Source organism: Psammomys obesus, unplaced genomic scaffold (assembly GCF_907164565.1).
Source record: "Psammomys obesus unplaced genomic scaffold, mPsaObe1.curated_primary_1811, whole genome shotgun sequence".
NCBI classification, from domain to species: Eukaryota; Metazoa; Chordata; class Mammalia; order Rodentia; family Muridae; genus Psammomys; species Psammomys obesus.
The window spans coordinates 8,806,007-8,826,841 of record NW_026596162.1 but is presented as its reverse complement, the minus strand read 5'-3'; the positions used below and the strand labels follow the sequence as shown (position 1 = coordinate 8,826,841).

The following is a 20,835-nucleotide window of genomic DNA, read 5'->3' as shown; positions in this document are numbered from 1 at the left end:
TTGTGTTTTTCAGAGCCCTAAGGTATACTGTGAGGTTATTTGAGATCTCTCAGATTTCCTTATTGGCACGTAGAATGTAGTATTGATATTTTGTGTGTATGGAGGTCAGAGGAAGATTTGTGAAAGGCAGTTCTCTCCTTCCACTATGTGGATCCCGAGGATTAAACTCAGGTTATTAGGCTTGCCACTGAGCCATCTTTCCAGCTCTTACTAATATTTTAAATGTATTTATGAGTGATTACTATAGTTTATTGGTAATCTAGGTTTTATTGATGGTTAATAGTGCTCTTTGTTGCACTATAATAACATTTCTGTGGCTACCTTAGGAGCCTCAGTTTGGACTTGGTTCTGATTATGTTTTTTTAGAGTGTTTAGTGATTTGTCCATATCTGACTGTAATAACCTGCATTTCCTTTCCTTTGTTCTCCAACAGCTACATGGGAATTGGTCTTTCTGCTCAAGGTGTGAACATGAATAGACTACCAGGTACACTTGCAAGTGAATTACAGTATTGTTAGAGCCTGACATTTAGGACTGACATTTCTGCTTAAACCTTTCAAGTAATTGAAATAGCTGAAAGATAACTTCTTAAATTTTGATCACTCATATTATGCATTCTGAGTGGAAGTTGAGTGGGTTTTAATGTATTTAAATTTCATGTTCCTCTGTAGAACTTACATACCATAAAACCTATGCTTTATTTTCCTGTTTGTTTTGTCCTTTTTAATTTTATGTACTTGTACCAGCCACTTGAAACATTTTATCGTCCCTGGTTCTGTTGCCACATCCCAGCCTATAACCCATGTTAGTTGTATGACCTTGTGAGACTATGGACAGATGATACAAGTGAGCTCAGGAGTGTGTGGACAATGTAGAATACTGTGCGAGAACCAGCTAGCAGAAGGAATTGATTCTATTTCCTGATGTTAAAAATCAGTAGTAGCAGATTTATTTTTTTTCTATAAAATGAAAACTGACCTATACGGAACTCCAGGAAATACATTGTGATGGGAACACATCAACCCAGTGTCACTGCCATCTACTTGTATTCATGTGTAGCTTGCTGTACTGACACATTGTGCAGTTTTGCTAAAAGTTATGAGGGTATAAGTGGGGTCTTAATTATGATAAATAAGAATGTATGTAGTTGAGTATAAAAAATACTACAAATTACATGCCTTTTTTATAATCTATTTTCATCAAAGTATGTGTTATTCAAATTAAAGCAAAATTTCTTTGCTATATTAACTAAAGAAGTAATACATGGAAAAATGTCCTGCATGATTGCTGTGTTGATGTTCGTGTTCCTGGTAGGAATCCTTTCTCTTCAGTACTTTTTTAAGTGTGTGTTCTGGGTGGTGAATTTATTTTCCTTAATGTTGTAGACAGCATTTTAATGCTAAAATCACTGTATAGTGTAGTTGTTGAGAATGTGGATATACATTTGGAGATTTTTATTTGTATATTATCTGTTGTGCTCTTCTGGCTTATCTTACAATGTTAAGTGAGTAAATGACTTCTGAGGAGCCTTGTTCTTCATTGTAAATATACTGAACCTATCTCTCCAGGTTGGGATAAACATTCATATGGTTACCATGGGGATGATGGACATTCATTTTGTTCTTCTGGAACTGGACAACCGTATGGACCAACTTTTACAACTGGTGATGTCATTGGCTGTTGTGTTAATCTTATCAACAATACCTGCTTTTACACGAAGAATGGACATAGTTTAGGTACTGAGATGTTGTATTGAAACAAAATAGCCCAATACTGTAATTATTTTACTAATGCATGATGGTTGTGTTTATTATGTGATTTTGTTTAATGGACAGATGCCTTTTATCTGTCCATGTGGGTGTTAAGGAAGTGATAAAATTTGTATCCTGTGAAGGCTAATTTATGTACAGAAGTAATACTAGAATATTAGTAATACTATAAGTACTACCTAGTACTGAGCCATTCATTCTAGTGATAGAAATGCTAGGTTTGGCTTGGGGGGAGGGTGTACTTTACTAGTTATTCAATTCTCTAATACAACTTAAATCAGTTCTAGGAAGAGTGCGGGTGACAGTTAAAGGGAATGCGTATTTCAATATTTCTAGTAAAAGAACGGATGGACATACTTAACAGTTAGACGTGCTGATGGTTTTTGCTGAAGGATGATGTCTGAGACAAGTCTGTGGCCCAGGATGAATAACAGAAATAAAAGACGTGGGCAAAAAATCCGTTAGCACAAAGACACAGTGTAAGGAAGTAAGAACTAAAGGCTTTAGCTGAACGTGCATATGCTTGTTAGTTAGCTTTGTGTGTTGTAAAGATGTATTTTTATTTTATTTGTATGTACACATAGACATGTTTGTGTGAATGTATGCCATATATGTGTGGGTGCTGGAAGAGGCCAGAAGAAGATGTGGGATCTGCTGAAGCTGGAGTTACTGGTAGAACTGAATTTGGGTCTTCTGGAAGAGTAGTCAGAGTTCTTAGCTGCTGAGCCATCTCTCTAGCCCACTTTTATTTTTAAATTGCAAGAAGTATAAAAGGTAGTAAGACTAATGTTTTTTAAAACCTCACATTTTTACTTTTGGGGAAATTACATGCTTATAACAGATTATTTATAATGGACTCAGGTGAATAGAAGCAAAAATAATTAGAGGGCAGAAACTGCTTTACTTCTGAATAGTGTTTTGAAAGTTAGCCTGTAAGCAGTCTGCTTGTCTATGTAATGGAATTTCAGAAATGACAAATGTTTGTGCTTCATTGCATAGAAGAAAATTCTCTAAGTTTCATTTTGCATTGCAGCAGGTGTTTGTAGTGCCTCGGCACAGTCGCATGTAAAGTCTTTGCATTTCTGTCTGGCTTAATATTTTCACTTAGATTTTTTTTTTAAATTCTGAAACTCTTCTCTTTTGTGTGAATTAAATTGTTATAAGTCTGAAAAAAAAAGTCTTATTCTCATCCGTGTGTCATGTTAATGATCCCATATAGATTATATGCAAAGTAGTTAGTTGATACTAGTCTTTGTACTGGCTGTTAAAATGTTTTAAGAGGTTAAACTTAAGGGAAGATTGCTTCTAGTTTGACAGCTCAAAAGATGCAAAACAAGACATTTTTAGAAAACCGTGATTAGTCTTTTTAACACTAGTTTTTTAAACTTTTCAGAGAAGAAATTTTATTTTGGGAGATGGGAAGATCACAGGTGATGAGATTTTTTTTTTCATACTAGATTTTCACAAACATTTAAATCAAGCCTTTTCATTGAATAAGAAAGCCATTTTAAGAGGTAAGATGCTTAAGAAAAGGGCTCATAATGATGGAGTTCAGGGTCAGGGTCTGACTATATAGTTTTGTATAAATTAGAAATGTTTGGTGGTATTGATACATCCGAAAAATATTGAGCTTGTAGGTAGTATAATAGTGCTCAGAGTCCTTCAGTCAGTCTTGGTGGGGTTTGATTTTTTTTTTTTTTTTTTTTTTTGTCTTTTTTGCCATGTGACCTTTGGCAACTCACTGAACATTTCTAAGTTTATAAAAACAAAGTAACTATAACACCTGCCCCAGTAAACTCATCACAGAAAGCTAAAATGATAACCTGAAAAGTTACAGATGCTAGGTACCTCTATCTGGAGGCCCTAGGCTGGGTGTCAGGGCTGCAGAGATCACCCTGGTTAGCAGAAGCTATCCCTGTGAACAGGGTTTCTATAGGAGCGACAGCCAAAACTCCTTCAGAGCACAGCCGCACCTGTCTATTCATTTACAGATTTTCTATGGTTGTTTTCCTGGGGCAAGAAGTGGTAGAGTTGAATAGTGGTGACCGACTGTTATCAGAAAAGCAGGAAGCTAGTTGTCCCCGGTCTTCATGCTTTTAGTCTGGACTCTAGAATCTAGAAGATAAAATGCTACTCAGCTGCTATTCTTGCCTCTTCCCATGGGCGTGTATATAGGAATATTTCTACAATAAGGCTGGCAGTTTTGTTTCTGTCCAAGCAGAGTTTTCAAAATTGTGCAGGCATGTACTATAAAGAAAAATGGAGAGGGTTTTTTTTTTTTTTTTTTAATTTGGAAAAATAAAAGAGGCATTGAAGTACAGAACTGAATTAACTTGAATTTTTAATATATTTTTTATCAGACATCATTTGTTACCTGAAAATAACATTGCAGAAAGCTTCTTGACAAGTCAGGAAATTGAGAAAGTGAAGTTTGAATAGTTTTACTGGCTTCATTGCTAGGCAGTGTTTTGTGGCCTGAACCACAGGTTGTGATGCTTACTTGACAAGTGTCCAAAAGTGTTGATCTCTAGAGCTAATCTGGATGTTTTTATTAGCATTCTTAATAAAGACCAGAAACTTTTAGTAGTTACTGACAAGAATTTTTGGTAAAACAATGTAAATTTAGACAGACTTATTATAAATACATGTCTTTGAGAAAAATAATTAGGCTACATTACAAAAAATGTTATAAATCACATAGTCATGTCTTATTAAAATGGTCTCTTATTTTTTCTCATGTTTTTATTTTTGTATTTTCTGACAAATTTGGAGTAAGTTTTTATATTTGGCTCCCAATAAATGAAACTAAGTATAGTCAGAATATTTTGTATGGAATTACAAACAGAAAACATTTGGCTTTCCTTTCCTTTTGACAGATGAACACAATTTACTGGTTGGAAAAAAATCATAAGAACGGCTTTACCAATCTCAAAAAGCATTATCATTACATTAAAAATATATCACAAGCCAAATATTTTTTTATCTGAAAATGCTTAGGACCAGAAACATTTAAGATTTGTATTGTAGGATATTTGTGTGTACCACATACACACATACACATAATGAGATACCTCCAGGATGGAATCCAAGTGTAAATAGGAAATTTATTCAGGTTTCATATATGCCTTACAGACACAGCCTGAAAGTAATTTTATGCCTTATGTAATGACCTATCACATGGTTTGAGGTAGAACTTGAAACTAATAGCATCATTGGTTTTAGAGTTTGGTTTTTCAACTTAGAGTTGTTCAGTCTATGATATTTATATTCACTGTATCTTTTTTAACTTTATTATTTTAATAATTAGAGTCAGATATCTTATAGTTGTGTTGGTTTTTCTGTTGGCACAAGATAGTACTAGATGCTCTTATATTTTAAATGCTTCTCAAAATAAGAGAAGTGCTAGGGTTGTTTGTATGCTTCCAGTGTGTGTAGAGACAGTTGTATCAACCCCTGCTTGAGGTGTTAATCTTTTTAAATGGGACAGTGAGATACTATAGAAAATACATGCCTCGTTTGTTATATTACTTTTAGTTAAGAATTCCAGGGTAGTTATGTTGTTAGCAGTGTTACAGTTGTATTTGGTACATGGCTATGTGAAATTTCTGTTGGGGCATTCAGGAACACCCTCCATCCTTCAAGAAGGAATGGATTTGTTTTGATTTGATCAGTTTTTGAGATAAGGTGTCAGCATATAGCCCAGACTGGCTTCAGAGTGAAGTCCTTATACCTCAGTTTCCTGAGTGCTAGAATAATAGGCATGCATTAACTACCATGTCCTGTCAAGAAATTTTTTTTTTTTTTTTTAGAAATAAGTACAATACTTGCTTTTGTGCACTTAAAAATATATAGAAAGATTACCTAAAGTGGTTTTTATTTATTTTTGTTTTTTGGAGACAGAGTCTCTTGTACCACAAGCTCAGTTTGAATTTTCTGTGTTCCTAAGAATGACTTTAATCATCTTGCCTCTGTCTTCTGAGTGCTGGAATTACAGGCATGCACTATAATGCTGAGCTCCAATCTAAATTTTTACAAAAACTAAATCTAGACCAATATTTAGTAAGGAGGTGGTAATATAGCTTTTGGGTGAAATCAAATCTGACACTGTTGCAACCAGTGGTCTCATTCATATAGCTCTGAAGGTTTTCTTAGGATCATTTAAAACTCTAGAGTTAATGCCAGTATCCCATAAAATGTGTGCATGACCAGGAAGACTGATGATCACTAGTTAGGACGGCATTCAGGCAGGCAGATGTTAGTGTCATGGAGAAAAATTAGGCTTTTCATTCACTTTTTCTTCTTTAGCTAGCCTCTCTGCTTTAGTTAGATATTCAGCTTTTTGTTATTACCTGCCTTTGGGAGAGAGAAAAAAAGCCACTAATACCTTTCTTTTTTCTTTTTAGGTATTGCTTTCACCGACTTACCGGTAAGACATAATTTTTTGAAAGATGATTTTCATTTTTAACTAAAAAAAAAGTAGAGAAACTAGAACTAGACATGTAGAGCAGTCTCACTCATCCTAAGTGCATGTACACTGCTTCCTGTTGACAGTACAAGGAAGATTACCTGAAATACCCTTTCTGCTTGCTTGTGAATTGGTCCTGCAGCCTCCCTTATAATAAACACCCCTCTACACTGAGCTGTGCCCCCAGCCCTAAAGAACTCCTGTTACAGTGCGTTCATTTAAAGTATGTTTCTTGGTTATGTTTGAGCTCTTCATCAAAGGATTGTACAGTTACAGCTGTTCATTCTCCTAAGTTGTGTTTGAGACCTGCTGCATGAGGTCCTATGCTTTTGCTGTTATTTGGCAGCCACTAAAGATTTCTGGAGTTGGGTTGAGAGTAGTTTCTAAGGTAAGGAAATTAAAGAATAAGCACATGAAAAATAGTGAATTGTGATATTTTGAAGGAGTTTATATACTTTGGAGAGAACTAGGGCATGCTAAAGGCAAGACAGAGTTGTAGAAGTTGCCCACTTTCCTCAGACTTGGAATGGAGCCAAAACTTTTGACCAAGGAAGTCAGTGGATAGGTACAGTATGTATGTTTCTAGAGTATTTCAGACAGCAGGGAGAAAAGTGGTCAGGCAGAGTCCAATACTGGATTTGGAGGTTGAAGAGATGGTTCGTCAGTTAAGAACATGTATTGTTCTTACAGAGAACTAGAGTTCAGTTTTTTTTTTTTTTTTTTTTAAGGAAGAGGACTTGACTTTAAGGAATGAGTTGACAATGGAGACAGGATTTTTTAGTGATAAGCAGAACACTTTTCTTTGTTTGCTTATTATTTTGTGTCTAAAGTTCAAACTCCAGATTCTTGTGATGGTAGGTAAAAACTTTAGCACTGAGTTACAGCCTAGCACTCATTCATTCATTCATTCATTTATTTATTTATTTATTTATTTATTTATTTTTTTATTTATTTATTTATTTATTTAAAGACGGGACCTCTCCATGTTGCTCTGTCTGCCCCTAAACTCCCTGGTTGCTCAAGCAATCCTTCTTCCATAGCCTTCCTGGTAGACATCACATCAGGATTTGTTGGAACATTTTGAGGGGCAGGGTGAGTAATTAAGTTTGCTGTAAGAGTCAAATGTGGTCACACACACAGTTGGTTTGCAAACTGGAATTAAAGAGAATTATCTACATAAATTTGGGATCATTAGCATTTAGGCGTTAACTGCATGTGGACAACATGCAAGTGTTCTACAGAAGAGAAGTAGACCGATTTCTAAGACATGGTAATTTAGGAGAAAACAAGGAACTATCAAAGTAAAATTGAGAAGCAATCAGTGAGGTAAGGAAAGTTAATACTGAAAGCCAGGTGAAGATAGGAATCAAGGGAAGGAGTTGTATTACTTATTTTCTGTTACTAAGATGGTGATACAACTTCACTATCAGAGATATTTTATGGCAGAACTTGTTTTGGCTTGTGGTTCCACGGGACAGGAGTCTGCAGGGAAAATTGGCAGCAGGCATAATGGCAGGAGCAGGAGTCTGAGAGATCACATCTTCACAAACATGAAGCAGAAAGAACTTGGAACAGAAGAGATTATGAGCTCTCAAAGCCTGTTCCCATTGACGTACTTCATCCTAAACTTCTATAAACAGTATCAACAACTTGGGAACAAGTGTTCAAATGCCCAAGCTCATGGGGGCCCTTGCTCATTCAAACAACTACAGGAATCATCAACTGCATCAGTGCACGTGAGAGCTCACAACTGACCATTGCATTTAGTAGAGTAGAGGTCCCTGGTGACAATGACAAGGAAGTTTTAGCATAGTGGGGAAAGTCTGATAGGAATGAACTCAGTAGAGATAGGAAGAGACTATTGATGACTTTGGAGAACCTTGGTTATAATTTGGGAAGTAGGGACATAGGGCAATAATTGGTGGTGAAAGGTGTGTGAGTAGAAAAAAAAAAAAACCAGTAAGTTAGATTTAGCAGAATATTGTTTTACTGTTAATGATTTGCTAGAAAACAATCAAGTTGATACACTGTAAGGAGGAAAACTACTATAGTGATCATATGCTTCCTAAGCAAGTATGTAAGTGAAGGGAATTCGCTTTTGAATAGAACATTTTTGGTGGTGACCTGCAGGGTGGCAAAGTATGCAGTTGTAAATAAGTTCTTTTGTATGGGAGAGCATCACATGTATTGGGGGTGGTATTAACACATGTACTGAAGCCAGAGGAGAAAAACATTAGGCGTCTTCCTCTAGTGCTCTTACTGAACCTGAATCTTGCTGGTTTCCAGCCAGTGAGCTTCTGCAGTCCACCTGCTTCTGTCCCCAACACTGAGGTTATAGGCACACACAACCATGCCCAGCTTTTACATGTGTGCTGGGGACTTGAACTCAGTTTCTCCTGCCTTCACAGCAAGCTCTCTTACCCACTAAGCTATCTGCTAGACCCTGCAGGTAAATTCTAGTAGGTAAAATTATGGCATCCTTAACCATTGCAGAATCTTCCATAAAAAGACTCCCAAGATTCATTTGTAACTGTTAGAAGGTTTTATTGCTGGGGTTTTGCTTATTGATGCTTAAGCATTTTAAAGCACATCACTGGGTGGACTGTGCTGCAGTGTTTCTCTTTGTCTCTTCATTGGCCAGTGCGGTAAAGCTCATTCATCAAAGGCATACTTGATTTTAGATACTACATGTTTTCTGTCAGCTTCTAGTGGTTTTCAGTCCCACTCTGATGTTGTGTGGTACCCTTCCATTTACAGTGAAACAATGGCAACTTTCTTGTTACTGAGCAAGGTAGCTATGATGGTAGTTCTTACAAGTTTCCTTTGATAGTATTTTGGGGTCTAAAGTCTTGTGGGACTTCTGCATGCTGACTTCTCTTCTGCAAGAAAAAAAAGGAAAAGCTAGTCTTTCCCTTAAAGGGATTATGTAGAAAATATATGCTCCTTATCTGTGGTTTGAATTAATTGGAGCATGGACTTCGGGAGGAGTATATTTGCAAAAACCTTAATTTTCCTTGACTATATGCTCTGACAGCATTACATCTTTTTCTTTGTTTGAGACAATGTCTTACTCTGTAGTCCCAGCTGTTCTGGAACCTATGGTGATATTTTCCCAGCCTCTTGGAGTGTTTCTCTTAGACCTTAGGTTTTGTTTTGTGTTTGTTTTGGTTTTTCAGTTTTTTTGAGACAGGGTTTCTTTGTGTAGCCTTGGCTATCCTGTAGTTCACTCTGTAGACCAGGCTGGCCTTGAACTTACAGAAATCAGCCTGCCTCTGCCTCCGAACTGCTGGCACTACAGGCATGTGTCGCCCAGAGATCTTACATTTTTTAAAAAATTATTTTTATTTTTATTAATTACAGTTTATTCACTTTGTACCCCTCCTCCCTTCCCAACCCCTCCTTCCACCTTTCCCACCTGTGTCCCTCTCCCAGTCCACTGATAGGGGTGGTCCTCCTCCCCTTCCCTCTGATCCTAGTCTATCAGGTCTCATCAGGAGTGACTGCACTGTCTCTTCTGTGGTCTGCTAAGGCTGCTCCTCCCTCAGGGGGAGGTGATCAAAGAGCAGGCCAATCAGTCATGTCAGAGACAGTCAACCTTACATTTTTTAAAAAGAACTCCCCCCCCCCCTTCACATCTGTTTGAGAAATGTCTTTACACAAACTAATTGAGTTAAAATTTGGTGCATATTCCTTTTGTTGTTCTTACGTGCTCTCATTTAATATTTATTTTTAATTTTATTAGTAGTAATATTTTGCTTGCATGTATATATGCACAACACATGGCTGTTTGGTACCTACAGAGACTGCAAGGGCATAGGATCCCTGGAACTGGAGTTACGGTCAGTTGTGAACTGCTATGTCAGTGCTGGGAGCTGAACCTGGGTCCTCTGCAAGAGCAACAAGTGCTTTTAACTGCAGAGCCATTACTCTAGTCCCCTGATCATTTAAAACAATGCTGCTTCCAAGGCTACAAGCTGACTTGAAATCTAGTTGCCACAGATAAATTATTTACTTTTGGTTTTTGTTTGTTGTTTTCATTGTTGCTGTTATTTTGAAGAAATATTTATAGTAGAATACAACTTAAATTATTAAATATGAATTTAAATATGTATATTAGTAGTATGTTTTCTATTCTGAAAGAGACTTAAAATTATTGTCTCTAAATAGACAAGGAGGATAATTTTTTTGAGTTTTTTTGTTTTGTTTTTTGTTTTAAGACAGGCTTTATGTAGCCCTGCTTTCTTGGAACTCACTCTGTAGCCAGACTGGCCTGGAACTCAAGAGATCCATCTGCCTCTGTCTCCCAACTACTGGGATTAAAGTTGTGTTTTATCTCTGCCTGTCAGGGATGATAATTTTTTGAAAAAGAAATTTTCCATCTATCTGTATTCTAATTGCATATAACTGCATGGTAAACCAAGCCTCCGTTAAGCTTGTAGATTTTGTTCTGAAATTACAGAATTGTCTTACCTTCTTGTTCATGCCTTCATTGTCTTTGGTTTCTTACATGTTTTTGTTTTAAAAGTATTTAATAATTCTGTGATGGGTTTTACTGAAAAGTTTGCCATTCTAGAAGTAAAGAGACAGCCCCCCCCCCCTCCTTTTTCATGATGTTGTTAACAAGCTGTGTGCTTTTGGATTGAGTCTCAGGTCTCAAGTTTTTTAACTGGTGAAATGAAGAAGACTATATTGAAAGTCTGACCTGCTTTGCATTTAAATTTTTTAATATGTTAGTTCTGCTGCTTATTAAGGGTTTAAAGTAGATATGATGGATCACACCTGTAATCTTAGAGCTTGGAAGGTTGAGAGAAGAATTCTAATGAATTCAAGGCCACCCTGAAACTTGTTGTAATAAAGTATAACATACATAACCATAATCTCCCCCAAAAGAAGCACTGCTTTGTCTTATCATAATAATCTAATAAAGACTTTTTATTTTGATGTGCTATTTTACGATTTGTGTTGCTTTTTTGAACAGTTATTTTTTAAATATACCCTCAATTTGCTTTAAATTTCTTCACACACATTGTCCCTTTTTAATCTTTACCATGTTTTATAGTGAAAATACTTGTGGTAACTACAAATAAAGGCAAAGAAACAAGGCACAAATCTAAAGTGTGGGAGGATTTGGTGTCACGGGAATAAAGATGTAACTTGTTCTAGTATTGGTAGCCTGTCTATCTTTGCGCGTTGGTAATAGAGCTACCCTGTCTAACTTCTGGTTCTCAGGCAGTAAGAACCTCTCAGGTGATTCTAAGGAGTGGACCTGGCATTTAGTGAACATTTAGTATGTGATCTCTTTTTTGATGCAGCAGTTGATTACTAACAGGAAAAAAAAACTGTATTTGAAGCTACTTCTTTTACATTTGGATTTTTTCTACTTTAATATCTTAGGATATATTTGAATGTATTTCATTATGTATATTTAGTTTTGTCTCTTCCTTTGAGATCATACATTTGAGGTTTTATTTTTTTGCATTAAGAATCCCCACAGTGTGCTCACTTTGGCAGCACACACACTAAAATTGGAACAATGTGGAGATTATTAGCATGGCCCTTGTGCAAGAATGGCCCACAAATTTATGAGGTGTTCCGTAGTTTTAGAAACAAAGAAAGAAAATCTCTACAGTGACAGTATCTTGCTTAAAGCAAGTTTTTACCACTGTCTCTATAAAGGCAGCCCTTCCAAGTATGCTGGTAATGACTGTAATAAATTGTAGATGGTGCTTTCTATGAACTAACTGTAATGTGTGTTTTTTAATAATGTGTAGCTCATATAAAGACTGAGATAAACCTGAGCCATATGTTAATTTTAAAGCGTTTTAACTGTTACATGACATTAAAAGCACGAGTTAGATTTTCATGTGGCAGGGTCCCAGAATCATTTTTGTGGGTATCTTAGCTGTTTACATTGTTTTGATGATTAGAGTGAAGAAAATAACATTTTTTTCACCCAACACATAATGTATTTTGTTTTAGTTATCCTCTACTAATATTTTAATTGAGATTTTAAAATATTCATGTAGTAAATTTATGGTTCTATTTTTACATTGCAAAGATAATGAAGTTTTTAGTGTACAATCAATAGATATTTAAAGAAATATGTTGTCTTACAGCCAAATTTGTATCCTACTGTGGGGCTTCAGACACCAGGAGAAGTGGTTGATGCCAACTTTGGGCAACATCCTTTTGTGTTTGATATAGAAGACTACATGCGAGAATGGAGAACCAAAATACAGGCCCAGATAGACCGGTTTCCTATTGGGGATCGAGAAGGAGAGTGGCAGACCATGATACAAAAGTAAGAGCAAGGAATGTTGAATGTACAGATTTAAATACGGAGTGTTTATACAGCAAACTATTCTTTTTGCATTCAAAGATGTATATCCAGGAGTCTAGTTTAAATCCTAATTGTTTGTATGTACTATTGATTATATTTTTATCTCAAAAAGTAATTCACCAGTTGGAATAAAGTAGTGTTGATTTAAACACACACAGAATGCATTTGTCTGATTTAACTGAATGGAGGAAATAAGTGATATGTGATCATAAAAGTAGTTTAACTTGTTTGTGTTCCTTAATATGACTCAGTGAAGGCTCTAGGTTATACAGTCAAACTTGTAATAATGTTAACAAAAAAGATAAGTTTAGAGGGGGTGACCTAGATCTTATATTTTAGGTTCTGTGATTTAGGAACATGAACTTCAGTATCTTCCTCAGCCATAGTTCAAACATACAGGGAGGAAAAAACAAAACAAAAAACAGTAGTCTGGTGCTTTCTCCATATGGAGAAGTAAGAGAGTGCAGCTACAACGTGCATACACCATCTCCCAGGGCTGTGGTGTCGTTGCTCTGTCTGGAAGGGTGTTAGCAGGATGGCTCTCATGACTGGAGTGGGCCTCTTCTTTATTTAATACTTAGCATTTTGTTTCAGAAAGACTGTAATTGTTCCTATCCAAGAATCTACCCATAGGCTTCTACACAAAAGACTTCAAAAATTAAATTTAAAAAACTTGGACAAGAAAGATAGTGTCACCAAGATGGCAGAAAAGTGGCTTTTCACCCGAGTTCTATTCCTGTGACCCACATACTGGAAGGAGAGAACCAGCTCCTACAAAGTTTTCCTTCGAACTCAACTTTGTGCCACTGTCTGTGTTTGTGTACACGCATACTCACACTAAGATAGATAGATAGACAGACAGACAGACAGACAGACAGACAGATAGATGTAATTTAGAAATAAAAAAGCCTTAGTAACTACTTTTACTAATATTTCTTATATAAGTTACCATTAGATACTTAGGGATAAGAGCAGGGGAATGAAGACTGAGGAGCAATGGCTGTGGAGTTAGCCCAAGTGCAAGCATAAATACTTTGAATTCATTATTAATAATGGAGGATGGCCAGCAGTGCTAAATCTGTTATTAGTAAGATCTTTTCAGTGGCTTTCTACGTTTTATTTTATAGAATTTCATAAGAATATCGGGAACTTTGAATTCTTGTGACAGTCAACTTCTTTAGACTATATATCTGTCAAAAGTCTAAAAGACAGTGCCTGGATATCACTAGTATTAAATGAAAGTTGTTAAAGATTGACGTAAATAGTATGTATGCAAAAATTATGTACTGTTAAGTTAAAAATCATTCTGATTGTATAATCTAGGCCAAGAACATAGCTACTTCAAATATATCATCAGTGTGCCATGCTCATAGTTGCTTAAAGGTTCTTCAGTTTAAATTTTTATTTTTTCAGTTTAAATTTTTAAGAAAACCTTTTTGGGTATTGTGTAATGGTTGGAGATAAAAGAGTTTTGATTAATATTGTTGGATTACCTGTTTTGCTAACTATATCTTAACCACTTAGTGGCTTTTAAAAGCAAGCTTGTTTTCTTGGATTTATCACTGTAAGTCTTGCACAATTTATTTCCTGTTTAAAACCATCAAATTGATTGCATTCTTTAATTGCTCCCTTGTGGATTTTGTTCTGGCCAGTTCTCTCTGGGCTCACATCATTGGTTCTCTTCATACTTTGAGATCTCATCTCATTTGACTGGTGAGCACAGAAAATAGTTGGAACTCCAGTATTAATCAGTTATCTCAAAATAACTGTTTTACACAGGGCTAACATGTTATTGGGATATCTGTAATTAAGGTGAGATCAAAATTATGGTTCGTAGGATTGGATAATAGGAAAATTAATAAAGAACCAGGGGGTAATAGGGATCCAAGAATTAAAACTTTTTTAAAATTTTAATGCCTTTCATCTTATTTTTGGATGGCCTTTTGGACTATTCATAACTAGAACAAAATGTTACTTTCAACATATTTTATAGTTGAAGGTCACAGAGCCTGGCTTCAAGGAAATAGATTGATTTTGTAATCCCAGATTAGACTTGTTAAAAGATTGTAGTCTGAAGCATGTATTCTCCTGACTAAAAGATGTGTTTTCTTCTCTTTGTTTAAGAATGGTTTCATCTTATTTAGTCCACCACGGTTACTGTGCCACAGCAGAGGCCTTTGCCAGATCTACAGACCAGACTGTTCTAGAAGAATTAGCTTCCATTAAGAATAGACAAAGTAAGAACACTGTGGTACATGGCAAATACTTGTTTTTAAATAAGAAGTTTGGTTGTTTTAACTTTCAGAAAACCTTTTTTTTCCATTAAAATTTTGCCCAATATATCGTTTTAAAGTGGATGCCTCCAAACTCATTTTCATTGACTTTTTGAGTTGTTTGTTTTTGTGAGTGTTTTGGTTTATGTCAAGGGTTGGGAGGTCTCGTGTCTGAGGCAGGGTCTCATGTAGCTCAGGCTGACATTGAGCCTCATGCTGCACTCTTGACAGTTTGAAAATCTGTTTTAAAAATTCACACCAGAGTTTTAATATAGAAATAAAATTGTAGACCTTTAAAAAGAAATGCCTTTATTACATTTCCATTGAAAAGCTGCTTTCCTGTGGGTTGGGATTAAGGTGATTGATGAGCCTGACACACTCTGGGTTTGGTGTCAGCACCTGGTGGGTGGAGGATGGGCCAGGAAAACCTTAAGCTTTAAGAAATAAGAAGCGCTCGATTCAAAGCAAGTTTATTTTGTTGTTTGGTACCATTCTAGATGAGACAGTGGAGATAGTATATGAATTTTTTTTTCTTTGAAAGAAAGAAATTTAAATATATTCTAGTTTTCTGCCTAAAATGAAGGTGGTTGAAGGTGGTGTATTGGTCATAAGTATTTATTGCTTAGGACTTTGTGCTGGACATTGCTGGTACTATTTTCATCAGGGCAAGGTAGCCTGACAAAAAGTTAGACATCCTAAAGTCAGTGCTGTTAGCCTGTCAGAGTAGATCCCACCTTATGGGCATTTCCTGAGTGGAAATATTAAGCAGAGTAAACACGCAAAACCATGATGGCTCAGAGAATCTTCTTATAGGTAAGATGGCTAAAGTAATGCCAATTGCAGCATGCCTGTAGCATACGGTATGCTGGTCTTTCTCACTGCCTTAATACGCCATCGCGCAGAGGAAGTCACTTACTCAAGGGTAGATTTTAAGAAGGCTCTGACCTTTTCAAAGGCTGGTGTTCTAGTCCCACGTCAGAAGATCCGATAGACATTTTAAGTGTTATTTCCTTAAAACAATCTTTTAAGCCTTACTGTTCAGAAATACACTGTTAATGGATGTTTTCCCTATAATACTTACATATTTATTCATGGTATTTTAAAGTAGTCTCTGAAAATACTTGTGTTTTCTAATTCTTAATGTATCTCTCATTTTTTTCCCTTGGATTTTCTAATCTAAACTTAAAAATTTGGAAAAAGTTTAATTATTTTAGAGGTTTTCACTGTTACTTTCTGGGGTGATTTAAGGTTGTCTCTGCTTTTGTAGCGCTGATATTTTTGCTTTCTTTTCTTAATAGGAATTCAGAAGTTGGTGTTAGCAGGACGAATGGGAGAAGCCATTGAAACAACACAACAGTTATACCCAAGTTTACTAGAAAGAAATCCTAATCTCCTTTTCACATTAAAGTGAGTTTTAGTAAAATATTATTTTAAGTAATTAAAATTATCTTCATTATTTGTAGTTTTGATTTGTTTACCTTGCTTCAGATATTTATATATAATATTATAATACAGCACATTTAAGTGATATTTTTAATAGCACTTGGAGCTGAGGATATGTACCTCAGTGGCAGAGCAGATGCTTAGCATGTGTGAACAAAAGCAGAAGAGGCTTCATGTTAAGGTCTCTAAGCACATGATACTTTTGCTTGCTTTTATCGTTTCATCTCTTCTAAACTGTGAATGTCATACTTAGAAGGCAGTAATCTCAATTTTCTCCTAAAATGTACTTTGAGTAACTCTTCTGGATCTATTGAAGAGTTATAGTAAGATATACATAAAACATACTGTTTTACCCATTCTTACGTATATTCTTAACACACTTAGGTACACTTAAGTCTTTGTGCATCATTGGAGCTTTTTTATCTTCTTAGTCTGCTCACTATACACTAGCTTCTCCTTTGCTCACTTGTCCAGAACCCTCATACTATGTGTCACTTAGTGTAATATCTTTAACGTTGACCTATAATGTAGTACATGCCAGAGTTCCCTGTAATTTTGAAGGCTGAAGATGATCCCATCATGTGGATGCACTGCCTGTCGTTTGTTCTTCTCTGTTAGTGGGTGCTGGGCTTTGGTCTGTCTCTCTGCTACCGTGAATAGTTCTGCTGTGAACGAAGCTTCATGAGTGTCTGCTTAAGTCCTGACTTTCAGTTCTTGCATGATTCACCTAAAATGGAGTTGTTGGCTTACTGCTCTGGTTAACATTGTGAGGACCCCTGCATTCTCCTTTGTGCATCCTTAGATTTACTTCTAGCACAGCAGAAGGTTTCCAGTCTTTCGATATCATCGCCAACACTTATTTTCTGCTTTAGGTTATATACATCCTGCTTAGGCATTTAAAAAACTGAATCTTTGTTGTTTTTTTTTTTTTTTTTTTTTTTTTAAAAAAGAATGCCTTTAATCCAGCACTCATAAAACAGACTGGATCTCTGAGACCTCAAGGCCAACCTGGTCTGCACATAACAAATTTGAGGCCATCCAGGGTTGAAGAGTGAGATACATATCAAAAAAAAAACAAAAACAAAAAAAAAAAAACAAAGAGAGTTGGATGTTACTGAGCTTAGGAGCTCAATCTTCTCAGGCTGAGAAAGTCTTTGTAAGTCAAATGTCAGTTATTTTACCTTACAGCAAAAGCCAACTGAGGCCTATTTTGGCTAAGAGCTTGGTAATTCAGCCTGGGATGGATGGGCTGGGATAAGGCTGTGCTTTGTACCTCTCAGGGTACATGTGTGTCTAAAATCTCACATACTTGATATGATACCAAGTAAAATACAGATTTTAATTTTAAAATGAGGCTTATTTTAATTTAATATAGCTATATATAGATTTGATGTTTGTGCCTAAGTAAACTTCTTTTTTCTTTCAGAGTACGTCAGTTTATAGAAATGGTGAATGGTACAGATAGTGAAGTACGATGTTTGGGAGGCCGAAGTCCAAAATCTCAAGATAGTTACCCTGTCAGTCCTCGGCCTTTTAGTAGTCCAAGCATGAGTCCCAGCCACGGAATGAGTATCCACAATTTAGCAACAGGCAAAAGCAGTACTGCACATTTTTCTGGTGAGATGCAATTTTTTAAACTTTTACTCTTCTTTATATAATTTTGAGGGTTTTTTTTTAATTTAAATCTAGACATTTTTATATTTTTTAAATTGTGTATATACAGTCTATAAAAATACAGATTCATCTGATACTAGTACCAAGAAGTATCATAAGAAACTGAGACTATAAATAGAGCTTCATCAATCAGTGTTATTATTCAAAATGAATTGTCACTAAAACCATTGACAAAAAGGAGAAAATAATCATGTATTTAATAAAGTATATAATCTGGCTATCCTGTCCTATCAAGTCTTGCTAGACTTCCCCTCTCTCTTGATTCATTTCTAAGCATCTTTTCCTTTTTCTCTTTCTTTTTCTTCTTTCTTTCCTGTTCCCTTTTCAGCTTACTTAATGCTCACACTCTGACTCTTGGTGTTCTCTTAATTAAAGTTCTCTTTGCTGGCTTTCTTGCTATCACTTCTACAAATTTTTATCTAATCCTCATTTTTTTTTAATTTCATCCCTTTGATTCTGTTTCCCACATGTACTCTTTGTTGTACATTTTATCTTTGTTGTTTAATTCTTTTTAACATTTTATCTTTGTTGTTTAATTCTTCACTATTTTTGTATCAGTAGATTAAATAAATAGTATTTACCCAGGTACTGACTTAGAGATGTTAAGATGCACCAACAAGTCTCCCAAATACTGACATCTCTAAGTGCAATTATAATCCTTATTATAAGTACCATAATAATTTAATGCAATCTAGATATACATACAGCCTGAATATCCTGAACTACACGAGTGGTTTGTATTGTCACATGATTTCATTTAAGTATACATTTTCACAGCAAAAGAACTTAACATTATGTCAATAAAACACTACTCCAAATACTTGTCATTCTTGCTACTGAAAATAGTTTTTAGAAGCTTTAGTGACATTGAGGAAGATGAGGTCCGCTAAAACTTAACAAAAGGTTTTAAGTCAAAAAGTGCAAAAAGGTTTTAAATCAAAAAGCTTTCAACACAGAAGTACTAACATAAAACTTTTAGATCCATTTAAAAAAAATAAAACACTTGTCTTTGAAAAGATTATTAAAACAAAGGGTTTTAATTTATTAAGGGTTTTAATTATTAAGAGAGACAGAGAGATAAATGTTCTTATTAAAACTTGGTTCCTTAAACAAACTAGTCACTATATTTAATAACCCCTCAGGCCATTATTATCTAAAACCTTCAGATACATAGAGTACAGGTCTCAACTGTGATAAAGTCAAAGGGCATTTAGATTTCACATATTATGAACCTATAGTATAGCTTCCAATGCACAAATCTACCTAAAGCATAAACCCTACTTTACCCTTTACATATGGAACTGCATGGTTTGTAGTACTTTAACCTGGGTTTAGTCATTAAACCCCAGGAAGCAATTCAGATATAGCCAGATGAGGCAGGCTGTTAAAAGCTTAGGTTAGGAATCTAAAACTGAAGACCTCTTTCATTCCATGCCTATCAGGACATTTCTGTAGAAAACATAGTTATAATATATGGTTTCCACAGAAAATAACCATAATTCAGAAATTATTACTGGTGTTAAGAACCATACTTGACTTGGCCAAAAGCTTTTCTATCCCATTTGAATTGAATTCTTTGTTCATATGAAGTCCTCAGCTCTAGCAAACTTCCTTGGGTCCTTTTAAGTTAAGACAGTACCTTCAAGCTTGCATTTGACATTGTCTTGTGGGTCATTTTCAGTGATGAACTCTGAAGCTCTCCAGTAAAATCCACTGGTTCAGTGTGTGAGGATTCTGGTCATTCCCAAAGCTATACACATAAACCGTGCTTCTTTAGAGGGGGTGGGGTGGGGGAGTCAGTCTTTTTCCCTGTCTACTTTCTGCTCTTCCAGTTTATTTTTCTTCTCATCTGCCATCCCACCAGCTTGTCAGCTTGCCAAGCCTGTATTTAACTTTATAAAGCAGATCAGATAGTTTTACTCCCCATCAGGTGCCATTTCTATTTTTTCCTACAGTCAGTTGCACTGCTTTACCTTCAGGCTTTTTGATGCACTGTCCCATATGATGGGCACAAGACTTGCATGTCTATATCCTCCGTGGCAAGATGATACTGTTTTTGATTATTATATAGTTAATGTATTCATAGGTAAAAGGGGATGATTAATGACATTTCTGTCAGTGACAAACTGTACAAAGTGACCCCATGTGGTCTTGATAGAACAGAAAAACATCACAAAATCACATAGTACTTTTATTGTAATCTTTTCTGTGTCAAAGTATATAAATACGTACCACTTACTTTAGAAAAAAAATATATTTTCATTTTAATGTATGAGTGTTTTGGCCACATGTATGTATATTTGTGTACCACATGTATGTATTTCCAGGAGAGGCTAGAGAGGGTGTTGAATCCCCTGGAGCTGGAGTTACAGATGGCTGTGAGGCACCATGTGGGTGCTGGGAATTGAGCCCAGGTCCTCTGTAAGAGCAGCTAGAGCTCTTAACTGCTGAGCCATCTCTACAGCCCCATATTACGATTTCTTATAGCTGTAGTATAGTAATGTCCTGCTCAGGTTTATAGCCTGGGAGGCACAGGCTATCCCACATTGCCTAGATAGGCTCGAGCCTCAAGGCACATCTAAGAATACTCAGTGGTGTTAGCAACACAATGAAATCATTAACCCAGTTCTTACAATTTGTCCTTGTTTTAAAGACTATTAGTGCCCTCACAGAGTGATTATGAGGATTAAATGAGATCTGTAATTAAACTCAGAGGAAGTAATAGTTTACAATGAAGTGTTAATATGTTATCAAACTTAAAAAAAATACAAAAATTATTTAAATACTCTCTAGGGATTCCTATATTCTAAAATTGTTAAATATAAAATCAAAATATAAAAGTATTATTTACAAGCTAACCAAATTGCTGTT

General features: G+C 35.7%; 1 protein-coding gene and 1 non-coding gene across 2 annotated transcripts in view; both read left to right on the top strand.

Annotated features, from left to right (window-relative positions):
- The first annotated feature begins 436 nt into the window (after window positions 1-436).
- Window positions 437-20,835, top strand: part of Ranbp9 (RAN binding protein 9) — a 35,418-nt gene continuing 15,019 nt past the window's right edge. Inside the window, exons 1-7 of the mRNA XM_055595120.1 lie at window positions 437-486; window positions 1,569-1,736; window positions 6,173-6,195; window positions 12,351-12,535; window positions 14,699-14,811; window positions 16,146-16,254; window positions 17,717-17,907. Coding sequence (XP_055451095.1) covers window positions 438-486; window positions 1,569-1,736; window positions 6,173-6,195; window positions 12,351-12,535; window positions 14,699-14,811; window positions 16,146-16,254; window positions 17,717-17,907 — 838 coding nt within the window. The 5' untranslated portion in view covers window position 437. The remainder of the gene's footprint in view (window positions 487-1,568; window positions 1,737-6,172; window positions 6,196-12,350; window positions 12,536-14,698; window positions 14,812-16,145; window positions 16,255-17,716; window positions 17,908-20,835) is intronic.
- Window positions 11,730-11,836, top strand: LOC129667600 (U6 spliceosomal RNA). Its single transcript, XR_008718781.1, has one exon. It is a non-coding gene; the product is annotated as a U6 spliceosomal RNA (small nuclear RNA).